Source organism: Balaenoptera physalus, assembly GCF_965194825.1.
Source record: "Balaenoptera physalus genome assembly, chromosome: 1".
Classification (NCBI taxonomy): domain Eukaryota; kingdom Metazoa; phylum Chordata; class Mammalia; order Artiodactyla; family Balaenopteridae; genus Balaenoptera; species Balaenoptera physalus.
This window is the reverse complement of record NC_138882.1, coordinates 186,135,419-186,162,488: the sequence shown is the minus strand read 5'-3', so window position 1 is coordinate 186,162,488 and position 27,070 is coordinate 186,135,419. Positions and strand designations below refer to the sequence as shown.

The following is a 27,070-nucleotide window of genomic DNA, read 5'->3' as shown; positions in this document are numbered from 1 at the left end:
GGGAGCCCCGAACTGGGACCACCTTACCGCGCGGGCTGTCCCCGCCCTCGCCCTCGTCGGGAGAGATAAATGCTGACTCTGATCCGAAAGTTCCCAACTGCAAAGTTTGCTCCTCCGGCGGCCGCTGCGGGCGAAGGCGGGGACCCCTCCCGCGCTGGGACTTTTGCTCCCCGCATTTTCCAGCCCCCAGTCTCGCGCTCCATCAAGCGAGGGCCTGTGGCTGAGGAGCTTTTTTCAGAATCTTCCTCCAGCACAGAAACGAGCTGCTCGGCCCCCCAAAGAGCAAGTCAACTAAGAAAATGTGGAAGGTGCCAGTTCTGTTCTTCGTTTTGGGAAGCGCATCGCTCTGGCTCCTGGCAGAAGGAGGTAAGACCCAGCAGGCGGGGCTCCCTGCAGCTGCTGGCGGGGACGAGCGAGCTGGGACTTGCGGGAATGCCCGGGCCTGGTGTTTGAGGTTGCCCGGGAGAGCAGAGGCGAGCTGGCAGTGTATGTGTGCGCACGAGTCCGGAGGACCCGGGAGAACGAGAGACAGCGGCTTTGCTGGTGCCGGGTCGCAGAGAAAGAGCTGAGCGGGGTGCCAGGAGGAGACCCCGAATCTACAGGCAGCAGGTGGGGAGCAGAGGGGGTCTCCCTCGGTGGCGGCCCACCCCCTGATGGCTCCTGAGAGATAGAGTGGAAGGGTAGCCGCCAGGAGCCTTCCACTGGCGGCGCTGGGCTTTCCTACAGGGCTGTGTATTGGCGGACCGCTCATGGCCTCAGAAGAAACTGAGCCCAGGGAATCGGGAGGGACAGGGGCCGGGGGTGGAATTCCCCTGTGCTGCGACTGCCTCCCTCTGGGGGGCTGCCTGGTCTTATACCCTGTAGGAGGGCACGTTGGACACACTCAGGACCCTACCAGCGGAGACCCATTGGAAGAGGCCTCGGTTATCCTCTGTAGAGAGGATAGTGTGTGGGGAAAGGACTGAAGTGGAGGGTCCTGATTGCGTGAGGGAGTGGAGGACTATTGTGAACATTGAGGTTTAAGTTCCTTTGGGGCCATGTGTCGAACTTGGCCAGGAGCGCCAGTGACTGAGTGTTGGTGACTCCTTAGACCTTCGCTCCACTGGATCTGATGATGGGAGCTCTGCCTGCCCATTATCTGCATCGTCTCCTCCCCTTCCCTCTTTCTCTTACATCTTCTTCTCATCTTGCCTCTTCCTGGCTCAGTGTGCTGTGTTTGTGGCATCCGTGCACATTGGTCAGTGTTTAATTTTTCTTGGGTTTTTATTTTTAATCCATTTCCACAGTAGAATATAAGCTCCCATGGACACAGCTATGTCTTCGCCTTGATCCCCAGGGCCAAACAATATCTGACACCACAGTAGTTGCTCACTGAATATTGGTCCAAGGCGTTGTAAGCTAACTTGTGATCTTTGGAGTCGGAGGTTGAGGAAATTAAACTCTTTTTCGTTTTCCAAATTGAGGATGGAGGTAAGCCTGGTGCCAGAAGAATCCTGCTTGAAGGGAGGGGTTTGAGGGAGGACTCCACACAAAGACAATTATACCCAGCCCCAGGGAAGTGATACAGGGTCCATTACTCTCTGCCGGGCCGTCCACTTCGGGGAGACTGAGCAGCTCTCTTTGCAGGGCCGTGAGCTATTCGTGGCAGTCCTATCTTTGGAACTTCTCTCTCCAGGGCGATATACATGGCTCTGCGTTTCAGTTACATTTCCTTTTTGGCAAGACGGTGTGCAAATGACAACATTTTGTGCTCAGCGGGGCAAGGTGTGGGAGGCCCGCAAACTGAGCCGCTTCCCAGCTCTGCCCAGGAAAGACGGCCGCTGGGCGGCATCCTCTGTTTTCTCCCAGGGAAGGGTTAGCCGAAATTATCTTAAAGACAGTCCCGAATATCAATGGTTCTCCTAAAAAGAAGTGGTAAACCTTGTCTGAAAAAAACCAACCACCCCTAGTACTAGCAACTCGATTGCTAAAGACAGAAGCATCCCCGGACCCCCTCCCCGGGGGCTGTGTGTCAATGCACAGTTGCTGGGCTGCTGGCGAGGATTTGAGGCCCAGGAGGAGGCTTTGTCTGAGGATAATGAGTGAGGCAACTTGAATATGGATGAATAACTTCTTTGAGCTGAGCCATTGTGGGCTCTTGTTGGGGAGCTGGGCTGGGGGTAATTACGGTGATGAATTTTATTATCCTTCTCATGGAAGTCTACTCCCCACTGGGCTTCCCTCATCTAGTGTTATAATCTGGTTCAGTTGTATAATCTGGTCCCATGTGTTGTCTGTTGGGATGTTAGTGGATTCAAAGGAGCTCTGCTGTCCACACATCTGGCATTTTCCTCCTTTGTCAGGCCCTACCCTCACTCTGAACTTTCATCCAAAACACGTACACGGGCCTCTTCATGAGGTTGTTTATTTTGTGAAATTCTGCAGGCTGCCGCTTGCTGAAAACCCACATGTGCTTTTCCGGGACCAGTCCACCCAGGATTAATCATGCGGTGAACAAATTTCCCTGTGATTTCCCCAAAACTCTTGCCAGTTTTGGATGCTCGGAAATCTTCACGAGTTGCTAAGAGTTTTTGTTGCACTTAAAGCATCTCAGGTCTGTTAGAGCCTTCGTGAGGGAGGCTATCCATTACACTGGCGTATGAGAGCCAAGATAGCATTTAATATAGAAAAGCACATTTTTAAAAAGTATCCAAGCATAAGAAGGCTAAGTTGGGACATGGCAAATAGGGAGGAACCCAGGCTGAGCAGAGGTACACGGTCCCTTCTCGTTCCTCTGGCCTCCGTAATGAGTGGCCGGTGAGTAACTCTATACTGAGAATTACAGAGACCCCAAACCTTGGAGTGACAGTGGATGGTGTGGCCAAGTAGGAAGGACACCACCTCCCTCCCATTCCCATCCCCCACCATGTGCTAGGAATGTCACAGTTCCCTCATTTAATCATCACAAGGCCTTGAATTATACATTATTATCTTCAGAATATGCCAGAACCGGGATTCAAAAAATGGGCCTAACTCCAAACCTCAAGCTTTTTTTGCTACATTACACACTGAAGAAAAAAAAAAAAGGAGAAGAAGAAGGTTGAACTTGAAATTAAAGGTTAACCTTGCTTTAAACTCCTTAAACATGAAAACAAAGTTTTTTTAAGGTATAAAAAGTTCTTTACATTGAATACTTAACCATAATACTCCTTTAAGAATGAAGATGTCACAGTACCTTAAAATAGGATTCATTAATTCATTCCCCAAATAGTAATTCATCATCTCCTGAAGTGCTGGATTTGAACTCCACGCACTTTTGGAGGAGGCACACCTCGCGTAAAGCACGCACTGCAGTCCTCACCAGCAAAACGAAGAAGTGTGCTTTAAATTCCACTGGCTTATCTGAATATTTGTCATATTTCTGGCTTCCAAGAGCAGGCATGCCAGGTTACCACTTGTGGAAATATTACGGGGGAGGGTGTAGAGAGAGAAAAGTCTCATGTACTTGGCAGTACCCTTTTGAAACTCACTTGAGGAAGCTAAATCAGATCCTGTAAGGCTCTCCAAGGAACCTGCCATTCCTTGGATATTCCAAAGAAATATCCAGTGAGAGTGTTTTGTTGGAAGAGAATCAAATGATTGGGGGGGAACGGGTGGGTTACTGAGATAAGTCTTATGATTCCCATGGGGTGGGCAGGAGATAAAAGCACCTTTTGATTGGAGTTCTGAATCTTTCCCTACTGATGTCTTAAAACTTTTTGGGGAAAAGAAAGTGATCAAGCATTTTATCTGAGGGCTCTGAGATGGAGCCAGGTTAGGGAACAACCGGGATTCTGCCAACTTTCTCCAAGGCAGGAAAATAAGGTGGCTGTTTCCTTCCCTCTGTCTCACCCCAGCGCCCAGCAACCAGCCTGCTCATGGTGACTTGTCCACGGCAAGCATTCCCTTGAACTTCAACAGGTAGGGATGGTCGGGCTCTCCCGCCATTTCATCAGGCCGAGTGTCTTTGCCTCGGGAATTGCTCAGAGGAGATGGGCTTAATTCTTTGAGGGGAATCGCGCTAAAGTTCAGAGGGAAATTTGCAGACCTGCCCACCTCATTCACCTAGTTGCCTGAGGAGCTGCAAACTGAAATTGTCAGGGCAACACTAAATTTTATGCAGGGAAAAAAAACACCCACAAACCAAAAAAACAACAAACCTACCAGTAGGATAATCACCTTTCCGGAGGAAGGTGTGCTCTCGACCTCTGTCCAGAGGGTCAGTGCTTCCAGGGCTCCAGGCAGTAGAGAGAGGTCACTGAGGTCCCTCCCCCCGGAGCGGGGGAGGTAAGAATTGTCACTGTTACATTTGTATCAGGCAGGGGAATGACAGTTATATGGAACATAGGTGGGAAGCAGGGAAGGGCCACTAGAAGATGCGTCAACATATTACTGATGAGAACGAAGCATTTCCTGTAATTCATCACACTGTCTCCATCTGGGTGAGTAAAACTCAGCTAATATAAGCAAAGCTGTGATCCAGTGAATGGTATCCTGCGCAGAGGAGAAGGGAGTCTATTTGCCTAGAATCTAGACAGGGAGGGGAAAGGAATAAGGACTAGATGACGTGAAACCTGCCTTGCCCAAGGAATGCATTTATTTAACAAATATTTACTTACTAACTTCTTTGTGAGTCAGGAGAGGCAAACGTTATCTTTGCTAACGGCTAGTATGCAAGATGTCTTATCTGGTGGCTGTAGGGCTTCTGATCTCAGTCAAGGTGTTCCTGTGAATTAGGGATCCCTGTTCTTTCACAGTCTGGAAATGTATTCCACCCAACTGCTTCACCCCAGACTTTGTTCTATCTGCTCCACACAGCATTTCAGGTATTTCACTCTTGAGAAGGGCACGCCTTGAATAGCAAATATGGGTAGAAAGCATTGGGAAACTATTTCCCATTCTAAATAAGCTATTTGATTTCCTGGCCTCTTATGAGCTTGGCTAGGGTGAAAACAGTTTCATCTGAGCTAGATCACCCTGTAATAAGATTAAATTTCTGAATCTGTAAAACTAAAGGAACTAGATTCTGGATGGGTGGTATTCATACAGTAACTCTATAATAACAGCTAACAGTTACTCAGTGCTTAGTGTCAAGCACCTTCCAAGCCCTATTTCATTTAATCCACACAACAGACCTACAAAGTAGGAACTATTTGTATTTTATAGACGGGTAAAGAGGCTCAGAGAGCTTCAGTAACTTACACACAGACACAGAGCTAGAAAATAACAATGGTGAGACTTGACTCCAGGCAGCCCAACCCCAGAGCCCACACCCCTAAACATTCAGCACAACAGCCAGCTATGCTTAGGGTTGTGGCCGCCAAGGACACTCAGAGATGTCAGCAGGTTGATTTCAAGTAACTTTTACAGCAGTAAAACTCCACTTGTTATTTGTTGGATACATAATTCAGATTGAAGAACTAGACTGACGTTGGGGTACCTAACTAAAGGACATGATCCCTGTTCCCTTAAACATTTATAGAGCACACATATTATTAAGAACTTTAAGAGTTAGAACAGAATCATACAGTGGGGCTGCAGCTCACACAGAGAGGCAAGGCAGATGTGTGTGTGGTGTATGCAGACAAGGCAACACAAAAGTCATGTCCTGCGTGGCACACACCATTTCCTGCTGCTAGTTTGGAGATGAGATTCTTGTGGGCTTCAGGAGCTGGAAAAACCCTTGTGGGGAAGACGGGACTTGATCTTGGCTGTGAAAAATGGTGGGGTTGGTTGGGCAGGGTGGCAGGGAAGGGCAATCCTGGCAAGAAAGACTGCTTGAAAAAATGCGTGGAAATTAGAACAACCTGGAGTTTGTGTGGGAAGAGGTGTGGGCACCCAGGGCTGGGAAAAACCATGAAGGCTGGCTGGAGTCATGGGTGTTGAGTTGGGGAGGGGTAGGAAATCAGGGAGAAGGCTGAGTCCGTGTTGAGTGGGAGGTAGACCTTTTTCTGTAGGCAATAGGCAAATGGGAGCAGATTGGGCCATGAATAGTGATTGCCAGAAGAAAACTTAATGACAAGGACACCATATGGGATTGAATCTAGTTTATGGGACTAGTCTTGGGGGAGGGGGAGAGTCAGGAGATAAAGAGACTAAGTGTGGTTACAGAAGAAGGGGGAACGAGATCAGATTTGGGGGAATAAGAGCCAGCAAGACTTGTAGCTCAGTATCTCCAGATTTCTTCTTATTCTTTCCTCATTTTCTGATTTCTTCTTATTCACCTCTTACACCACTCATCACTGCTTTAAAATTTTTAATTGATATGTAATTCTCATGGCATAAAATTACCCCTTTAAATGAAACACTCCAGTGGTTTTTAGTATATTCAGAGAGTTGTACAACCATCACCACTGTCACTATTAGAATATTTTCATCACCGCCTCCTCCAAAGCCCCACACCATTAACAGTTGCTCCATTTCCCCCTCCCTCACCCCCTAGCAACCACTAATCTGCTTTCTGTCTTTATGGGTTTGCCTATTTTAGGTATTTCATATAAATGTCATCATACAATATGTGGTCTTTTGTGTCTGGCTTTCACTTAGCATGGTGTTTTCAAGGTTCATCCATGTTGTAGCATGAGTCCGAATTTTATTCCTTTTTATGGCAGAATAATATTCTATGATATGGCTATACTGCATTTTGTTTAGCCATTCACCCATTGATGGACATTTGGGTTGTTTCCATTTTGGGGCTATTATGAATAATGCTGCTATGAACATTCATGTACAAGTCTTTGTGTGGACATATGCTTTCATTTCTCTCAAGTATGTCCCTAAGAGTAGAATTGCCAGGTCTTATGGTAACTCTATGTTTAACTTTTTGAGGAACTGCCAAACTGTTTTCCAAAGCAGCTGCACCATTTTACATTCTTCCAACAATGCAAAAAAGGTTCCAATTTCTCCACATCCTTGCCAACACATGTTATTTTCCATTTGGTTGAGTGTTTTTTTTTTTAAATAGTAGCCATCCTGGTGGGTTTGGAGTGGTATCTCATTATAATTTTGATTTGCATTCCCCTAATGACCAATGACATCGCACTTCTTTTCATGTGCTTAAAGGTCATTTATATATCTTCTTTGGAGAAATATCTATTTGTCTCTTTTGCTCATTTTAAAATAGGGTTGTCATTTTTTATTGTTGGATTCTGTGTGTATACTGGATACTAGACCTTTATCAGACATATGAATTGCAAATATTCCTCCCATTCTATGAGCTGGCTTTTCAATCTCTTGATATCATCCACTGAAGCACAAATTTTTTTAAATTTTGATGAAGTCTAATTTATCTATTTTTTTCTTTTGTTGCCTATACTGTTGGTGTCTTGTCTAGGAAGCCATTGCCTAATCCAAGGTCACAAAGATTTACTCTTAATGTTTTCTTCCAACAGCTGTATAGTTTTAACTCTTACGCTGAGGTCTTTGAGTCATTTGAAATTAATTTTTTATGAATTAATCATAGTGTGAAATAGAGGTCCAACGCCATTCTTTTGCATGAAGATGTCTAGTGGTCTCAGCACCATTTTGTTGACTGTTCTTTCCACTGAATTATCTTGGTAACTTTGTCAAAATCAATTGCCCATAAAAGTGTGGGTTTATTTCTGGACTCTCAGTTCTATTCCATTGATCTATACGTCTGTCCTTATGCTGGAACCACATGGTCTTGATTACTGTAGTTTTGTAGCAAGTTCTGAAATTGGGAAGTGTGAGCCCTTCTCTTTGTTCTTTTTCAAGATCGCTTTGGCTACTCTTATCACTGTATTTTAATTGTTTGTGTACATCTCTTGCTCTTTAGAGAAGAGAGCAGGACCCGTCTTATTCAGCACTTAAAAGAACATATGGTTGTTACGTAGTAAACATTTGGCAGGAGGAAGAGGGAAGAAACACAGTGGCCCAATCTGTTTGGCAGGAATGGCAAGAAGGCAGGTGATAGAAATCAGATTGGAGGGATGAGAGATTAGGAACCAAGGTGATGAGAAGGAACAGGAGGTTATGCATTGTCTTTAGACACAGTGAGTTTGAGGTACTAGTAAGACATCCAATCTGATGTATCTGATGGGTACCTAGGGAGATCTCAACGAAAATGGCATCAGAAATAAGCCCCGGACACAAAGTTTGCTGCCTGAATTCTCCATTCTTGGGAACAAGGGAGAAAGATGGCAAGGAGGCTCAGAAGAAATAGACTTAGGCTCAAGGCCAAGGGCAGATAGTGGAAACACAGCTACATACTGTGCATTCCTGTAGGGGCTCACAGCTGGGCTGTCTGTGCAGGATATCTGTGCATGGGTGGATGGTGAGGTCAGAGCCGAAGGGGCTTCTCTTTTCACTGTTGCAAAATCAGGGCCCGCTCAGCTGACAGCCCTGCGTGAATCACAAGCTCAGTTTCCGAGCAGATGGTGAGTGTTTCCCAAACACCCCATCATCCCATTGAGATGCTGCGCTCCAGGCCAGCACTTCTAAAGCCCGCTTTAGTTGTTTGGTTATTCAAGTACTGAGCGGTCCACCCTAGGAGGTGGCCTCTTTGTGCAGGACTGCAGGCCCCGGCCAGGTTCCAGAGAAGTTATTACAGAAGTGTTGATTCCAGTCTACAAAACTGTGGACTCATTTCCTCTTTTTACTGAGAACATTCCTCTCTTGGTCAAGAGAGAAACCTCTCCCCAGGTTGAGTAATCTTGGTTGAGGTTGTAACCAACAGCCTCGAGTTTTGGCATTTGAAGGGTCCTGAGGCCTCTTTGAGGTTGAGGTGGGTGGGTCAGTTGATTCATTCTCCTGAGTCCTGAAAAGTGTAAATATTTATTCATTCATTTGTTCATTCAGTTATCAGAGACTCTGCTAGTGGCTGGGCCATAGACTTACAGCAGAAAGGAATGCTGCCCTCAAGAAGTTTGATAAATTGATAAATGCTAGTAGGGAGAAAGTCGTGAATGCAGTGTTATCAAGCCCTACACTAATTTAGAGGAGATTACTTTCTCCTGGCACCTCGGGAGGGTGCGGGTGGGCTCTGAAGGAAGAGGTGTTGTCCCTGGGCCATGAAGAGTAGGTAGGGTTTGGGTGGGCAGTGATGGAGCTGAGTGGGGGAGGAGAATGAGTGGGAGCTGTGGAAAAGTAACCAATACACATAAAGGCTGTGTAACGGAGTGGTTAGAGCTGGGGGATTTCTTTGGAGTCTGACACATCTTTTGATGTGTAACCCCTGCATCACCCCTTGCTGGCTACACGGGTAGATTACTCTCAGCTCCACCATCCTCATTTACAAAATGAGGAGGATGTTAGTCTGCAAGGCTTTTGTGAAGATCAAAAGAGAGTGCTTGGCACAAACGTTGCACACGTTCTCCTATAAAATAGTCGCCATTATTAAAATACCTACCTCGTGGATGGTCACGGAGATTGATTGCGAAGATTTGTGAAAGGTACACACTAGGTCTCGATTCCTTTTCCCCCATCGAAGGGAAGAGAATGGATGCGGTTGGGAGACCTGTCTTATGGACTGTGTGTCCTGCACCTTCCACCTGCCAAGGAGTGGCGTGAGTCCTTGCTTCTGAAATGAAACAGGAGTCCCCAGCCATCACTGGCCCCTCTCCTTTCTTTATTGCCATGTTCAGCAGCAGAGACTTTCAGAACGCTGCCTTCAGCTTTGGGAGGTGACCCAGAGGGGTCAAAGAAAAATGCCCCTTGGGGCATTGAGCATAACCTCCCCTTCTCTGAAGCCAGGGGAATGTTCGCTGCTCCAAATCTTAATGGGTAGCATTTCTTCTGATTTCTCTAGAGGAACTAGTGACACTTGTCTGATCTCTGCAGGCATGACATGTTTCTCTTGAGTTTTATGGGAGAGGCACGCAGCCCCGATGCCGACAGCGGGCAGTCTCAGCCTCAGCCTGCAGGGGCTGACAGGACCGGACGCAATGAGTGGACCGGCTGCTGCTCGTTAAAAATCAAACGGCAGAGCAGCCAAGTTCATCCTCATAGGGGAAGTGTCCTGTTTTCAGCCCTGCTGTCTCTTTCATCAGGGGAAGGCATTGAACAACTCTTGGGTGAAGCAGGGTGGACCGTGGTGGGAATATTACAAGGTAAGGGGGAACTCAAAAGACATCTGCTACTTGGCTGTAAGTGTACTCATTCAGTCAGTCACTCAGCAAACATCTGCTAAATACTTAACCCTGGTGCCAGGCATGGGGAATGTGGGGCTCTGTGGGCTGGAGGCTGTACTGTTTTGCCTGGAGGAAAATTAAGAGCACGTGTGTTGCTGTGGGGTACTGAGTGGTGTGGCCAGACTTCTAGGAGTTGCCTAGATTCTCCATGGCCAAACTGTGATCCAGTAAGCAATTTACCAGGATCCTTGGAAGGGGTGGAGGTAGGTGGGAAGCCCACAGGCCACATCAGTGATTGTACTGACCACAACCCGGGGTCTGCCAGGAGTTGAGGGTCTGGGTCAGCAAATGGCTTTCAATATTCCACAGAAAGGCTTCTGTACAAGTCAGGATGTGGGCCAGCCTATGGGACCAGAGGGGTCCCTCAAAAGATGTGGTAAATAAAAGCAAAGTCCGTACACCTTTCTTCCGGCTGCAGAAACCCTCATCATGGTAACGAAAGGAGTGCCATCAAACAGCTAAATTGGGGATGTCTTGAATGGAGATGAAAGACTGTACAAAGATCTGACTATCTCGGTGATCACAGTGGGTGGTCTGCAGAATGTTGGAAAATGTTGGAGGTTGACACCCCTCTGCAGTTTGGGGTGTGTTTATTTTCAGGCTTCTGAGCACAGTTTGAGACATGATAGAAAAATAATGTACAAAAGCCAGTGTCTGGGCAAAGAAACGGAAGCAGGTATTTTTGGTTTTGTTTTCTAAATAGATGTTTTGACCTCCCTCTAAAAGCATTACATTCTCCCAAATTTAATTGGGATTATTTGTTTGTCAGTTATCTTACAGTTTCTCCTACAGGGAAAATCCAGAACTTCCTAGGATGTTGCAAGAAAAGAAAAAGAGCATTCTACTTCTCGATGGCCACAAAAATCATTCCAAGGCCATGCAGTCATCCATCTTCAAAGATGGATGACTTCCGTCTTCATTTGTGCATTTAGATACTGGAGCAGCTCAAGATGCTAGAAAATCCAGACAACATGAAAGATGCCTTAGTCTATTGGCTAACACCACCGGTTTTCTTTGAAACCCTGGGGCTAACTCAGCTTGACTTCTTTTAAAATCAACTTTCCCACTTTAATCTCCAGCTGTTGGATTCTGAAGCTTCAGGTCAGCAGAAATAGGACCACAGGGAACTTCTTCCTCATGTGGAGATGGAAATGGGGCAGAGGCTCTTTACCTAAACTTATGTAGGAGACTTCTGTGGCTGTCCTGATAAGACAAGGTGAAATCCAGTAAAGGACTCAGCATCATGTGGGAACATCCTACTTTTCTCAGTTCACCGATTCATACTCTAAATGTTGTTATCAGGACTTCCCTGGTGGTCCAATGGTTAGGACTGTGCCTTCTAATGCAGAGGGTAAGGGTTCGATCCCTGGTCGGGGAGCAAAGATCCTGCATGCCTCACGGCCAAAAAACCAAAACAAACCCCAAAACCCACAAAATAGAAGCAATATTATAACAAATTCAATAAAAGACTTTAAAAAAATAAAATAAATGTTGTTATCCACAGAGCTGCAGCAGGTGGTAAAATGAAGTCTCGCCGCTGAGGTTTCATATTTATTTCTGATTGTTGGGGTAATGACTTCAGATGCTTTCCAGCCATTACCCGTCCAGTTCTTTCCCTTCCCACTGCTCTGTCCTGGTGCAAACACCACCCGCTTCTGCCTGGACAACAGTCTAAGTGATCTCTCAGCTTCCGTCTGACCCCGGCACCATCCCCGACACCCACACCTATTCCATGGCATTAAGAGTGGTTCCTGGGACTGGGGTTATGTCCTGCCCCCACTCAGAGCATCTCCTGGCTTCCTTTCTACTCCAGTTGAAATCAAGACGCCTTCCTTGCAGAGTTCCACCAGACGGGCCCTCCACACCTCCCCGGTCTCTCCTTTTCTTACCATCCAGCCACACTGATCACCCTGTTTCTGGAGTGTGTGGTGCTCCAAGCTCATTCTGGGCTTCAGGGTTAGTTAGACCCGCTCTTCACCTACCTGGAGATCACTCAGTCATTCAACAAATGTGTACTGAGTGCCTTCCCTGTGCCAGTATCGTAGGCAATGGGGACATTGAGGTGAAACAGCCTTTACTGAGCTTGTGTTCTAGTGGGACAGTCGATCAGTGAATATACAAATATTTGCTAATACTAGTGTGTGGGGAGGGGGGTACTGATTTCCATGGGTGGTCAGGAAGGCCTCCCGAGAAAGCACCCTGTGAGCAGGGACCCGAAGGGGGTGCACTGTCTTGAGATTCTCCCTGTTTGTCTGCTTGTTATCAGCACCCGCACTCCACCACAACAGTACCCAAATCCACGAGAGTGGAGACCTCACCTGGTTCACGCCTCTGTCTCCAGTGCCCAGAATGGGGCCCAGCATATAGTAGGTGTGCAGTAAATATTCAAGGAGATAGAGGTGAACCTCCAGAAGGCTCCAGTCTGCATCGTTGCTGCCTCCTTTGTTTGTAGAAGCAAGAGAACCTCTGCTCTGAGAAATACAGCCTTTGTAAGGCAGATCACACCTGACTTCTAACCTGCCACTTCTGGATGCTTAGTCCGAGAAGGGGACTCATTTGAGGAAATAGAGGTTGTGGTCACTAAATAATTTGACTGGGGGATTCTAGCAGATGGGATTTCATAAGAGGAGGTGAGATGCCCAAGGAAGCAACTGCTTCCGACAACCAGGATTATAATTTTTTTTTTTTATGAAGACATTGGATACTGTAATTCAATTTATTTGGGTGCATAATTTCCATTTTTCATTGTTAATGTAATCTTATGTTAATCTTTTTTTTTTAACATCTTTATTGGAGTATAATTGCTTTACAGTGGTGTGTTAGTTTCTGCTTTATAACAAAGTGAATCAGCTATACATATACATATATCCCCATATCTCCTCCCTCTTGCATCTCCCTCCCACCCTCCCTATCCCACCCCTCTAGGTGGTCACAAAGCACCAAACTGATCTCCCTGTGCTATGAGGCTGCTTCCCACTAGCTATCTCTTTTACATTTGGTAGTGTATATATGTCCATGCCACTCTCTCACTTCGTCCCAGCTTACCCTTCCCCCTCCCCGCGTCCTCAAGTCCATTCTCTACATCTGCGTCTTTACTCCTGTCCTGCCCCTAGGTTCTTCAGAACCTTTTTTTTTTTAGATTCCATATATATGTGTTAGCATACGGTATTTATTTTTCTCTTTCTGACTTACTTCACTCTGTATGACAGACTCTAGGTCCATCCACCTCACTACAAATAACTCAATTTTGTTTCTTTTTATGGCTGAGTAATATTCCATTGTATATATGTGCCACATCTTCTTTACAGGATTATAATTTAAGGGAGGATGAGGATGGGGGTGAAGAGGAAGGATGTCAGAACCCGGGACGGGTGGGCATTTGCCAGGCAACAGCTGCCATAGAGGCACAAAAAGGTCTTAGGGACCAATGAGTAGGCAAAACATTTGGCTTTGCATCCACTCACTGGCCAGGCCAACTTGGCAAATCGTTTAACTTCTGACCTTGTTAAAGAAAGTTATTCTGGCACTTGTTCAAACAGTTGGAAAACTTTATTCAAGACTATTGCCATAGGGGAGAGAGATGGGGCTCAACTTCAAATACAATAAGGACAGCTGGGGATTTATAGCCAAGGAGCAGAGTGAGGGGCAGTGGATGGAAAATTATGAAGAAGAGACCTCAAGGGTAGGGGGATTCTTGCTAAACTGGCCTTATAGGATTCTTGCTAAAGGCAGTCCAGGGACTTAGACATCAAAGGTGGGAGATGGGGAACTTGATCAGGTATCGAGGGGTCGAGAGATTGTCTCTAACCTGACTTAGCAGGGTTCTTGCTGAAACTGGACTCTGCAATGATGGACACGGAAGCCCAAGGCCATGGCCTCATTGAGAAGAGGGCTCAGAGGAGCCTCACTAAGGTTTGGTCAAGGAGGGCCTTTGTCAACCTCACCTTCCTCATCTGATCAATGGGGACAAAAATGCCAGTGCAACCCACCTTGTGATATAAAGTCAGCCTGAAGACGTCATGTAAACCCTACATTGCTGAACAAATGGGAGAGAGGGTGCTGTTGTAATGCTGTTCCTCCTGCCCTCAGCACAACCTATGACTCGGAAAGATGTCAGTGCACTTCTGTTCGAGTGTGGCGCCCTCTCCTTGCTTGCTCTCTGCACCCTGTTTTATTCTAACTACATCCCTGGCGCAGAATTAGCTCAGCAGCGGTCAACTGATGTGAAGAGGAAGAGGGAGATGATGGCGAGGGGAACACAGATTTAGGAATCAGTTCTGGAAAGAGTCTGCAGACAGAGGGTGGAATGTAGGGGGCACGGGGGCAGACGGCAGTGCCCAGGTCATTTAGGCTGGTCCTTGTGCTAAAGGTTTCTCCCAATACCATGACACAGTATTTGGAAGAAACCATTTATCTCAATGAGAGCTAGTTTTGAAGCAGAGAGGAAAAGAGGAGTTATTGAAATGACAGTTTAATCCTTGGGGGAAAATCAAATTTATATTCCCATTTTACATCATGCTTTAAGATAAACACAAGACAAATAGAAAGAACCTTAAGGAAAATATAGATGAATATTTACATAATCTTGAGGAAGGGTTTGTAAGTATGACATCAGAGGGACAAAACAAGCTTAATAAGTGACTAGTGATGGACCTTGCCACTTACAAAAGAGACATGCCAATTAGTTAAAAAAAAAGATTGTAGCATCTATTCCAAAGAATACATTCTTAAGGCATAGAGAGCACTTAAAAATTATTAAAAAAAGGTGAATACCATAAGAGAAAAATGGTCACAAGAGAAGACACTCCCATCGGCCAGCAAACAGATGGAACAACTCACCAGCACAAATCAGAGAAGCGTAAATAAAACCACAAGACTGAAAACACTTACACAAAGGCTTTTAATCAAGAATTTGGGACTGTTGCAAAATAATCACAGTAACAGTGTGATTTAATATTCCATCCAAATTCTAAAATATTTTAAAAGAAATGCCATCCCATAAATGTGTGGAAACTAGAATAATTTCTTTGGAGCTATTAGACTTTAATGCTAAGATAAAAATGATTCATAATTAACACTTTTATCCCAATAAGCATCTCTTCGGTGCTCATTTGTTCTCAAACTTAGAAACCTTAAGATCAAATCAAATTATCCCATCATCTTCTTAGAGGTAGTGCCTTTTTAAAGAATAACACATACACACAAATTCCAAAGCAAATGGATGGCTTACAGCCGTATTTGGAAACTTCCATTGGTTCTGACCGGCAGGCTGGAGGAGGCTGGGTGTGGCAGGAAAAAGGTGTTCATGTGAGCGTAAGGGGACACCGCTCCAGAACAGACTCTGTTATTGTCGGTTCATCGCTGCACTTATATAAACAGTTGTGCGTGTTGCCTGTGCACACACGTGTCTTAAGAAGAAAAAAAGGATTGGGGAGCGAAGGCATCAATACATGATTTGAATTTCACCATTCAAGAGAAGAGAATGTCAAATGCTGGCTGGAAACTCAGCAGCTGGGCTCGTAGGAACCCTTCACCCAGGAAAGCCTTCAGCCGAAATAATGAGAGGGAGAATTGAGCATCTCTTGTTAAAGATCAACTTTCCCATGGAGCAAAAAAGAACACCAGGGCAGTGAGACAAAAGAAATGCCTCTTAATCATGAGTGTCATTCATAAAATGTCCTTTGTCTATTCAGAGCAATTTTAGTCCTTGGGTCTGTGGGCCAAGAGTAGAAAAGAACAAGAAGGAATTTTTATCAAGTTACGCTTTCAATGAACTGAACATTCTATGAAAGAATTCAAACTAACTTCATTCAGTACTTAATTTGTTTAAAGCAAGGGTGGTTTTATTTTGCTTTTTAAAGCTAGTGGATGCCATATAGTAAGTGATTTTGCTGAACACTCCAGAAAACATTTTTTAAATGGATGGTCTGTTAACTGAGTTCAAACCAGGAGTGGAAAAAAAGAAAATAGGATGCTTAGTTTTCTAATAAAGACTGCTTGCCTAGCAAAGGGATATTTCCCCTTGAGCTTGATAACTACATTCAACATTTGGGACTTCCCTGGTGGCACAGTGGTTAAGAATCCTCCTGCCAATGCAGGGGACACGGGTTCGAGCCCTGGTCCGGGAAGATCCCACATGCCGCGGAGCAACTAAGCCCGTGCGCCACAACTATTGAGCCTGCGAGCCGCAACTACTGAGCCCGCGTGCCACAACTACTGAGCCTGCGAGCCACAACTACTGAGCCCATGAGCCACAACTACTGAGCCCGTATGCCACAACTACTGAGCCTGCGTGCCACAACTACTGAAGCCCACGCACCTAGAGCTCATGCTCCACAACAAGAGAAGCCACCACCCCCCACAACTAGAGAAAGCCCGAGCGCAGCAAAGAAGACCCAATGCAGCCAAAAAAAAAAAAATACATTCAACATTTGCTGAGATTATGGTCATAAATCCTTAGCAGGAGCCACTCACTACCCCTACCCCCACCCCAACCCGAGCAACCAGCCAAAAAGGGAGGCAATCCATTTGCAGGCACTGAGGTATTCAGTTATTGCTAACTAGTGAAAGCCTTTCCCCCCACCCCAGGTGAAAAATAAATGCATATGCTTGGGAGGCTCATCCAGAACGTTGATTGGCAGCACTGGATTAGGACCCTCAGTGCAAAAAGAAGGCTCATGGAACAAGAGAACTTACTCTAGAGGTTTCCTTCCTCTATGCATCAGCAAAAAAGCTGTGATCAAATACTTATTAGCTGTGACTTTGGCTGAGCTATCTAAATATGGGAAAAATAAGGAATCTTAAGGCAAGGACCAGATCACTCACTTAGGCACTGTCTAGATATGAACATCTGCCCTTCAGTTAAGCACATAAGTCTCCAAGCACCCCCTCGCTCTTGCTCCTGGGCTGTGTGTGCTCACTTATTTTGCAACTGCATTTAGTCATGGAATTTCTTCCAGAGCCACTCTGAGTCTGGAGAGGGAACCCATGACCATTGAGTCAGATTTGTTTTAACTTGTGAAGAGGGTTATTTGATGAGTTGAGATGGTGCTCCTGCTCGGTCAGGATTAGCTCCGATCATTGAGGTAGAGGGTGAAGAAGGGGCCACTTCTAGTTCTCTCCCGAGTCCTGGAATTCAACCTGCAATCCCACCCCACCCATCCCCTCCTCCTCTGGAAACCTTTCTCGTTGGCACACGGGGTCATTCATCCAGTGGTAATGCAGAAAACCCAGGGCCAGGGGCTGTGAGTTCTCTCTTTAGTATAGCTCTGGGCGCACTAAAAGTTCTATTGGTTATCTTGGCATCCTTAAGTATATTACTGATCTCCCCTGTAGGCGATAACCCCAACCGTAAAAGAAGAGGTTGAACTGTGTGTCGTCTATGAGGTCTGTGGTCAGAGCCAGAGATTCTAATCATTCAAGCAGACAACAGTCTCAAAATTAAATGGAGAGTGAGATTGATTTTAAAAAGAAGGAGGCCCTGCTTTTGGACATTCTGATTCAGTAGGTTTGGGAGAGAGCCTGCTAATTAGCATCTTTAGAAATCTTTCCAGGTTATTCTTCTAGGTCTAAACGATATTCAGTTGACCCGAATGCATTAATTCATTGTATGAAATGGCACCAGGAAGAATCAGGTTCATTATTGAAAAGGCAAAGTGTACACCCCGCATCCAGCATACCTCAGTGGGATACCAGGGAGGGGCTGCCTGCTTCACCTTTTTATATTCCCATCTTCCTTTCTTTTACAATGGAGATAACCAGGCAGTTGTATGTATGTAGAATGGTTTGTGTTAAGCCAGAATGACAACCATCCTAAACAGAAAAAAACACCCAGAAGAAATGAAAAGAAAATAATCTGACTGAAGCTGGCCAGTTAGGTCTGCCCACATGATTTCCACGTTAAGGTCTGACTCAGTCTTTCCTTTTCAGCCAGCACAGTCCGGCCAGAAGATGCCATGACTACAGGTGTGGAAAAAGACAAGGCGACCCTGCGTATGGAAGATTACACAGTGACCCCAGGTGCCGGTGGAGAGCCCCATCAGTCTGCTGGCTTGACAGCTCTGGTGAGTGATCACATGCAGGGATATTTATTATATGTATGTGATCACATGCAAAGATATTTATTATATGTATGTGATCACATGCAAGGATATTTATTATATGTATGTGATCACATGCAAGTTACTTATATGTATGTGATCACATGCAAAGATATTTTGTGACTGGCTTATTTCAATATGCTTGAACATAATGTCCCCAGTGTTCATCCATATTGTAGCATGTGTAAGAATTTTTTTCCTTTTGATGTTGAATAATATTCCATTGTATGTACCACATTTTCTTCATCCGTTTGGATTGCTTCTAACTCTTGGCTATTGTGAATAGTGCTGCTATGAACATGGTTGTGCAAATATCTCTTCCAGACCCTGCTTTTAATTCTTTTGGGTGTACACCCAGAAGTGGGATTGCCGGATCATATGGTAGCTCTATTTTTAATTTTTCTAAGGGCCTCCATTCTATTTTCTGTAGTGATTGCAACCATTCTACCAGCAGTGCACAATGGTTCCAGTTTCTCCACATCCTTGCCAACATGTTATTTTCTGTTCTTTTGATAGTAGCCATCCTAACAGGTGTGAGGCAATAATCTCATTGTGGTTTTGATTTGCTTTTCTCTGATGATTAGTGATATTAAGCATCTTTTGTATGTTTTTTGGCCATTGCGTATCATATTTGGAGATTTGTCTACTCAAGTCCTTTTGCCCAGGGAACTCCCTGGTGGTCCAGTGGTTAGGACTCTGTGTTTCCACTGCAGGGGGCATGGGTTCGATCCCTGGTCAGGGAACTTAGATCCTGCATGCCGTGCGGCACAGCCAAAAAAAAAAGACTGGAAGTCAAGTCCTTTTGCCCATTTTTTAAATCAAGTTATTTGATTTTTTTGTTATTGAGTTGTAGGAGTTCTATATACTTTAATCAGATATTAAAGTATCTGATTTGCAAATATTTTCTCCCATTCCATAGATTGCCTTTTCACTCTGTTGATTGTGTCCTTTGATGCACAAAATTTTTAAGTTTGATGTAGTCCCATTGATCTATGTTTGTTTTTGTTGCCTGTGCTCACTAGCATATTTGTTGAATGCTACATTGGCATGAACTTTGGAGTCAACAGATCCATTTCCAAGTCTTGTTCTGTTGCTTGTTGGCTCTGTGAGCTTGGGCATATTATCTGATCTCTCTAAGCCTTATTCATACTATAGGGCTAATAATAGAATTTACTTAGGAGTTTTCATGGTGTAAATGAGAAGGTATTTAGAGGGCCTGGCAAATAGTAAGCTCTTAGTAAAGGCTAACTATCACTCTGATTGGGGGAGGAAGGGCATTAAAAATAATACAACATAGTATGTGCCAAATAAATGTTACAGGGGAAAAGTGCCATTCAAGTTCAAGGAAGAGAAAGAATTAATGCCTCGTGCCCCAGTATTTTCTGAGGAGTTTAGACCTTAGGAAGTCAGCATGCTAAACATTTGGCATTTATTTCAGGATTTTATTCCTATCCCCATTCTTGTTGTTTCTTTATGTTTGTTTTCTTGTTTCCACTTTAAATTTAGGTCATCATATAGCTTATACATTTATGCCACCTTAAATCCATTTCTGTTATAAGGCAGAGTATAAAGCATTAGGTTTTATTTCTGTTTTGCCTCATTTACATCTCTAATAGATGCCGACAAGAACAAAGACTATAACAGACGGTCACAAAGAGGACCTGCCAACTGCAGAAAGCACAACCCACTCCCAAGGACAAAGCCAGAGCACCACAGCCCTGAATGTGGCAACTAGTCAGTCCCCGGGTAAGAAAACCAGACACCCCGGTAGGGGTTGATCTTCTTTTGCATAATCAGTGTATTCCAAAAAATCCAGGAACAAATATAATAATCAATAGGGCACATATTGGAATGCAAGCACAAATTTTGAACCAAGCTTTCTGTGGTAGGTTCAGAATTTGTATTTATTGGGTTGCTGAACGCAGCTTTCTAACCTTAAATGACAACTAGTGATAATGCCTCCACAAGGGCAAGTTAGGTAGCTACTGGTGTCATATTGCTGACCCTAACCTGATCTAATGCCACACTAAGAACTTTGTGTTGACACCCAAAAGCGTAAAACTTAGCCAACCTATGTAAATCTTAGTAGAGTCTATGCTAACATTTACCATCTTACACTGAGTTCATGTCTGTATACGTGAAGCAAGAATCTGCTCTAAACCAGTCTTACCAGGATTTGGGGTTGTGCTTGTGATTCACAGTTGGCACCTGCAGCAAAGTGAATGGGACCCCTTGAGGTGAAACTCTTTGGGACAACTTTGAGTCTTTGTCATTATTATGAGGTTTAGACCATCACTAATGAGCATGAGGAAAGATCATTGCCATTACAACTTAGCAAGGGAAAGAGCCTCCTATTTCCCGAACTTTCTTAAGAGAAATTCAGTTGTTTGGGATATTTTAAAAATATACCTTATTTTGTAGTAGATAGGGGTGGAAGAGAAAAGGAGCTAATCCTCTAATAACTGCAATGAGTGCTTGCTAACTCAAGCAATTTTCTATAATCATTTTATATAGTTAGGCGTTTTCATCTTTAAATGAAAGCAAACATAAGGACCTTCCCTAAAGCCGTGGTTCCTGAAACCAGTTGCACAGCTGAACACTTAGAAAGTTATTCCTTACTGTTTAATATGCATTTCCAGACCCAATCGCCAATCTGGTTTTAAAAACTCTGTAGCACTTCTGAAGATTTTTTAAATGCGTTATATTTGTACACCCATGTTCATAGCAGCAGTAGACACAGTAGCTAAAACATGGAGGCAACCCTATTTTCCATGGACAGATGATTGGATAAACAAAATGTGTCATATACATACAATGGATTATTATTCAGCCTTTAAAAGGAAGAAAATTCTCACACATGCTACAACATGGATGAACCTTGAGGGCTAAATGGAATAAGCCAGTCACCAAAAGACAAACACTGTGTGATTCCACTTAGATGAGATACATAGAGTAGTCAAAATCATAGAGACAGAAAGTAGAATGGTTGTTGCCAGGGCTGGGGGGAGGAGGGAGTGGGGAATCGGTACAGTGTCAGTTTTGCAAGATGAAAAGGAGTTCTGGAGATGGCTGGTGGTGATGTTTGCACAACAGTGTGAATGTACTTAATACCATCAAACAGTACACTTAAAAATGGTGAAGATAGTAAAGTTTATGTTGTGTATTTTACCACAATGATAAAAGAAGTTTTATAACATGCTCTGAAAATAAAGCCTACGGTCACTCCAAGATGCTAAAGAAATCGTTAACATTAAACACCAGAGAGAACCAAATAGGGCTAAGCAAGGAAAGAATCGTCAATATATTGATAATTGGTCATTGGATAATTGGTCATTGGAAAGCATTTCAAAATTTTGGAGAAGCATTGATCATTTGTATCAAGAGTTCACAGCTAATTAGCGGCAGAAAATGGAGCATTACAAGTTGACTAGTTTTTATAGCATACCAGGATATTTCTCCTATTCCTTAAAAATAAAAATTCTCAATTAACTGGAAAATACTCATGGTTACTCTCTTGTCCTGTCCCCTACCCCACCCTTTCACAAAAACTGTGATTATGGCGCATTCCCACTTCATGCATCAGTGTTCCAAGAAATTTTCACTTGTGAGTTAAAATGTAATTATAAACAATTGTTTTGTTTTTTTTTTTTAGATTTTGCATTCTTTTTTTAAAAATTATTATTATTTTAAATTTTATTTATTTATTTATTTATGGCTGTGTTGGGTCTTCGTTTCTGTGCGAGGGCTTTCTCTAGTTGCGGCAAGCGGGGGCCACTCTTCATCGCGGTGCGCGGGCCTCTCACTATCGCGGCCTCTCCCGTTGCGGAGCACAGGCTCCAGACGCGCAGGCTCAATAGTTGTGGCTCATGGGCCTAGTTGCTCCGCGGCATGTGGGATTTTCCCAGACCAGGTCTCGAACCCGTGTCCCCTGCATTGGCAGGCAGATTCTCAACCACTGCGCCACCAGGGAAGCCCAACAATTGGTTTTTTAAGAGGTAATTTTATTAGGGCAGCAGATGTCTTTCCCATGAAACGCCCCAGTTTGATGATGTCCATATGTATGACACACTTGCATGATCACAGTCGGTATAACTGGGAGGGAGCTAGCGGGTACAAGACTAGTAAACTCTAATTTGGTAATGAATCTTCCACAAACTTCATTTTCGGTGATGTATTTTGTGACGAATGACGTCATTGATGGTGACAATGTTATGTTGTGAGCCCAGTATGCGGCCACCATGCTAAGACATGACCTGTCTCTACTGGTAGTTGGCAGCCAGGTATAACATTTAGGGAGTTGATTTGATGACACCTTTGTCCTGGGCAGGCTTCAAAACCAACGATCTCCCAGTCTCCCAACTGGGTTGGCGCGATCAGCTTGAGCTCCACGTAAATGCTGTAGAGCTGTGAGTTCAGCTCATGCAGGGAGAGCTGGGTTCAAGGACCCATACCCTGGGGCCATCTTGAAAAGATGTCTTTTTTTTGAAGATGGATTTGGTACAGAGTGGATGACTTCTTTCCAACTCAACCGTTAGAAAAAGAAAGCATCTTATAGCTGATGGTTGGCTGGTGTCACCTTTGATTAGGAAAGCTATTGGATATCTGTGGTATTTTGCAAATTGTGAACTAAGTTTCTAGGGAAGGGCCTGATTCCATCACTTCTCTCCATTGTCTCATTATAACGAGGCCTCTTGACTCCTTCCTAAACACCTACCACCCAGAGGAGTGAAGGACTCAGTATACAAAGAAGTTGATGGGAGAAACAAAACAAAAGGCCTTTATTTTTTAATAGAAATTGTGTAAAATTACCTGAAAGAAACTCACAGTTTTATTACTTACAGGAAGGTATTCATAATTAAACAACTTCACATGCTTGGTAAATGAGAATATTCAGATTGTAACTATTGGATTAAGTTTAGCTGCAGATAGAAATCCTACAATAATAGTGCCATAAATACAAAGGATATATTCTCATTAAAATCATGTGCCCTGTAAGATCTGGATTTTGCTAGAAAATTGATATCACGAGGCAAATCACAGTCTTGACCACAACTTCCAAAACATTTTGCTCTCAGAATGACGTTTCTTCAAAATAGACCTCATCATAATGGGTGAGTTTTCCGTGATCTTGACATTGGACCAAGAATCAAGGGGCTTGGATTCTTTTGTTACCCTAACCTCTGAAATCTTTATTTATTTAAGATCTCTATGGGTCCGTTTCCTTGACACTGCTCTCTACAGTGGGTGAGAAAAAAAGTAACATCCACAAAAGAACTACAGACCCATAGGTGTGAAGAAGCATTCATAAATTCAATAATAATAGTTTTGAAACAAGATCATGTCAGAGCTTGCTTAAAAATCCCCTGATCCAATTTACTTAAGAAATTATCCTCTTTGCTTGTGTTTTGCTACCTTCCATTTAGGGTAAATTCATCTTCTGCCAATTGTTAAATTATAGTTACTAAATCCTAATAATTCTATATCATTACATCTCTCTCTTTTTAGGGAAAACAGATGGAGAAAACCCAACAACAGTTGAGAAAGGTGGGTTAGATTTTGGTACCAAAATATTCTCATGTTTTAAAAAAGGTTTCTTTGAACTTAATCTTTGTGATGAATTACATGCTTTCCTGGATTGTAGTCAATGGGAGCAGAATACAAACCTTCTGAGAACAGGTTCCAAACCTCTTTTAAGAGAGAAAAGCCTGTATTTGAAAATAAGCAAACTGCAAATGAGTCTATTCACTTAATGACAGCTATGGAAAATGGTGTCATATCACAATTTATCATTCCTAAGAATGAAAATAGGGGCTAATTTAGTAGCTGTGTGTACACAAACGCTACCCAGTAATTAACAGTGAAACCACCTAGTAGGAGTGGTATGCTTGATAGATCTTGAGAGCCAGAAAACTTTCCATTCATAATATGAGATTAGAATAACCCAACATTTCTCCCTTCCTAAGTCAACTCCCACTGAATACAGGAGAAACAACATAGAACATCATTTGTTATCTGCAGTGGGCCAGTGGCATTGTTTATTGCTGGTGTATTTGTTTATCTGGGGCCTATGCTTTTTTTTTCTTCTCAATCAGGTGGCTTGTCAACAGTGACCCTGGTTGGAATCATAGTTGGGGTCTTACTAGCCATTGGATTCATTGGTGGAATCATCACGGTGTTTGTTCGAAAAATGTCAGGAAGGTACTCGTAAGTAAATATCTTAGGCCCGTGTGATAGGTAAATGAGGGCAGCCATTTCCAACCTTTGAACTAATAGAAACCTCCAAATAAAGGCCACCAACCTCCGTAAGCACTACACCTGAAGCTTCCCCAGAAGAACAGGTGTCTACTTGGGGCCTTACAAATTTCCAAGAAAGTGCCAGAGATGGCTCTTTAGTTGACTTCCATTGAGATCTCACCAAATTTGACCTCTTGTCTTAATTTTCCAACTAAGTGAACTTGAACGAAAACCCATCTGTTGGGGAGATAATATATGATTGGGTGGGGAAGGATAAATGCTATACAACTCGGGGGTCGAGGGACACAGTTAGCAATACAGTTGCAGATTTATGTGTCTGGAAATGCCCGGGAATCTGACCCTGGGTGTGAGGACCAGGCCTGGAGGAGGGCTGAGCGGGGAGAGAAGAGCCCCATAATCCAGAACTGGAAGACGTAGACAAAGAACAATAGGAACAATGACTTACGGGATTACTGGTCACGGTGCCAGTAAAAGAAGTGACCGTCACCTTTCTCTTTGTTTTCACAGGCCCTAAAGAGCTGAAGAATTGTGCCCTCCTGCCAATATGTTTTAAAAAAGAGAGTTTCCGACTTCCCCCCCCATCCCTGAGCGTGTGGAGAAGATGACCTGTGGAAATGCTTCACCACTGCACTCAAAAATCCACGGTGATTCCGCCACTTGCCAAAAGTAATGGAAGGAAAGAGTATTCATAAGACTTGCTTCTCTAAGCGTTTGTCTTTTGAAAAAAAAATTGTTCTAATATAAATTTTGTATAAGATGATTTAAAAGACAAAATGCATAGAAAACGGAGCAAAACTATGTCATCTGATGTGTAACTAAGGTAGACAATATAATCCAATCGATGTTCGAAACTGAAATCATGTCTTTGTTCTGATTGTTCTCTGTTGTTGTTAAAATGCAAAGGAATTTGGAAATATTTATACCAATGGCGTCCTTGGGTGTAAAGCTATGGCAGTAAGTGGCATAAGCATTTTGCAGTTTCTGATCTGTTGAAATGTATGCATTCCAGTCTAATTGGGTCTGTTTTTAAAGCCTGATTTGGTGTGAATAATCAAGTAGAAAATCTAAACTTACATAATATGTAATAAGCAACTGCCTTTCACTGGTCTGGGTAAATCATTTCAAAGGTATCTATTTTAGATCATAAACAGAAATCTGTACTTTGGGGAAGGCATTTTGTGTCTCACAACAAGGGCACCGACAGGGCCTCAGTATGCTCGGCTGCCTGCTCCAGTGACGACTTTATGAAACAAAGGTTTGCTTCTACCTGCCCCCTTCCACTTCCCTCAGATGATGGGGCTCCAGAGCTAAAGGGGTGACCTTCTCTCTTCCCCCTGACACAAGTCCTCCAGATTGGCTGCTTTGCTCTGGAATATGAGGACCTCAGCCCTGGATGCCGAGGAGGCTGCTGAAGGCCCAATGGTGCCAGAGGCTCAAGTGTTCCAGGAACCGAGAACCACAGTGACCCCCAAACCCTGTGTGTGCCTCTGAGAAAGAGAACCTGCCAGTTTCCTAACATTTACTTTCTGTCTCGGAAGAAAGATATGGGAATACTGGTTTTTAAAAAGCAGCTGGATTTAGAGACTTTATTTTAAAATGAAAGATATTTCTGGTCTTTATGAGATCCCACATATTTCTGTGGGGCCACAATTGACAGTTCTGTATTGGCACCATCCAACTCAGGACACTTCTCCCCGTAGGTCAACTGAATTCTTTCTCCTACACAAAAAATTTTTGTACCGAGCAGATGCTATATCACAGTTGTGGTTGTACAGTTCTGATAGCCTCTAAACTTGTACGGGTTCATAAAACAGGAAAAAGTAAACTATCAGTCTACTTTGGCATGGCCTGTTCCTCTATCTTTTGCAGTAATGTGTGGATGTAATTTTAAACAGTATACTCTAGTGTCACTCAAGTCCAGCTGCTTCACCAGCCCAGGTTCCATATTTGAACATCAACTGATGGGGAGAAGGGTCTTTGGAAAAACTTTACAAATCTCTTAAATATCCTGTGTATCATCTGTCAGATTCCTGAACAGGAGTTGGGAATAATGTTCGTTTCATCTTTCCTACCTTCTCTTTTTTTCTCTCACTGTGAAAAATAATAGTCAACCCCAAGTCATACACTGGACCCATCACCTGCTGGGACAGGACTGTGGGTTTCTTGGTCACATCTGTGTTGGTGCTCAATGCAGTGTAGACATGTTTTGAAATAAAACAGATGATTGCATATAACAATGAGTCAGACCTTTGACTGGGAAACTTGATCAAGTCTGGATCACCCCTGAGAACATCTCCATATAAAATTACATGTTATATAAACATTTGCCTCTTGATTGGGAGTGAATTATAAATGGTTATAGGAAGTACATCCATGGGAAAGAAATGTAACTATACATTTCACCCAGAGCTCTGCCAAAGTGGGGAGGTTAAGGTCAAGTGGAGGAATCGGAGGAGAAGTGGCACCTTGGCACTACTTTTGCTCTCTCTGGTCACAAAGGGTTAACAAGGTTTTGCCCGGCTCCTGATTTCTCTGCCCTGGGGACAGGGG

The 27,070-nt window shown here is 43.8% G+C and overlaps 1 protein-coding gene across 2 annotated transcripts; it reads left to right on the top strand.

Annotated features, from left to right (window-relative positions):
* PDPN (podoplanin) lies at positions 1-26,757 on the top strand. 2 transcript variants are annotated; one of them, XM_082412699.1, is made up of 6 exons: positions 1-366; positions 18,096-18,229; positions 19,882-20,011; positions 23,771-23,809; positions 24,358-24,463; positions 25,028-26,757. In XM_082412699.1, the coding sequence occupies exons 1-6, from the start codon at positions 300-302 to the stop codon at positions 25,032-25,034; spliced, it is 483 nt and encodes a 160-aa protein (XP_082268825.1). In that variant the 5' UTR covers positions 1-299; the 3' UTR covers positions 25,035-26,757. The 2 variants fall into 2 exon arrangements, with proteins under 2 accessions (XP_082268825.1, XP_082268824.1); XM_082412698.1 differs by having other exon boundaries at positions 168-366; positions 24,358-24,469; positions 25,028-25,165.
* The last annotated feature ends 313 nt before the right edge of the window (positions 26,758-27,070 follow it).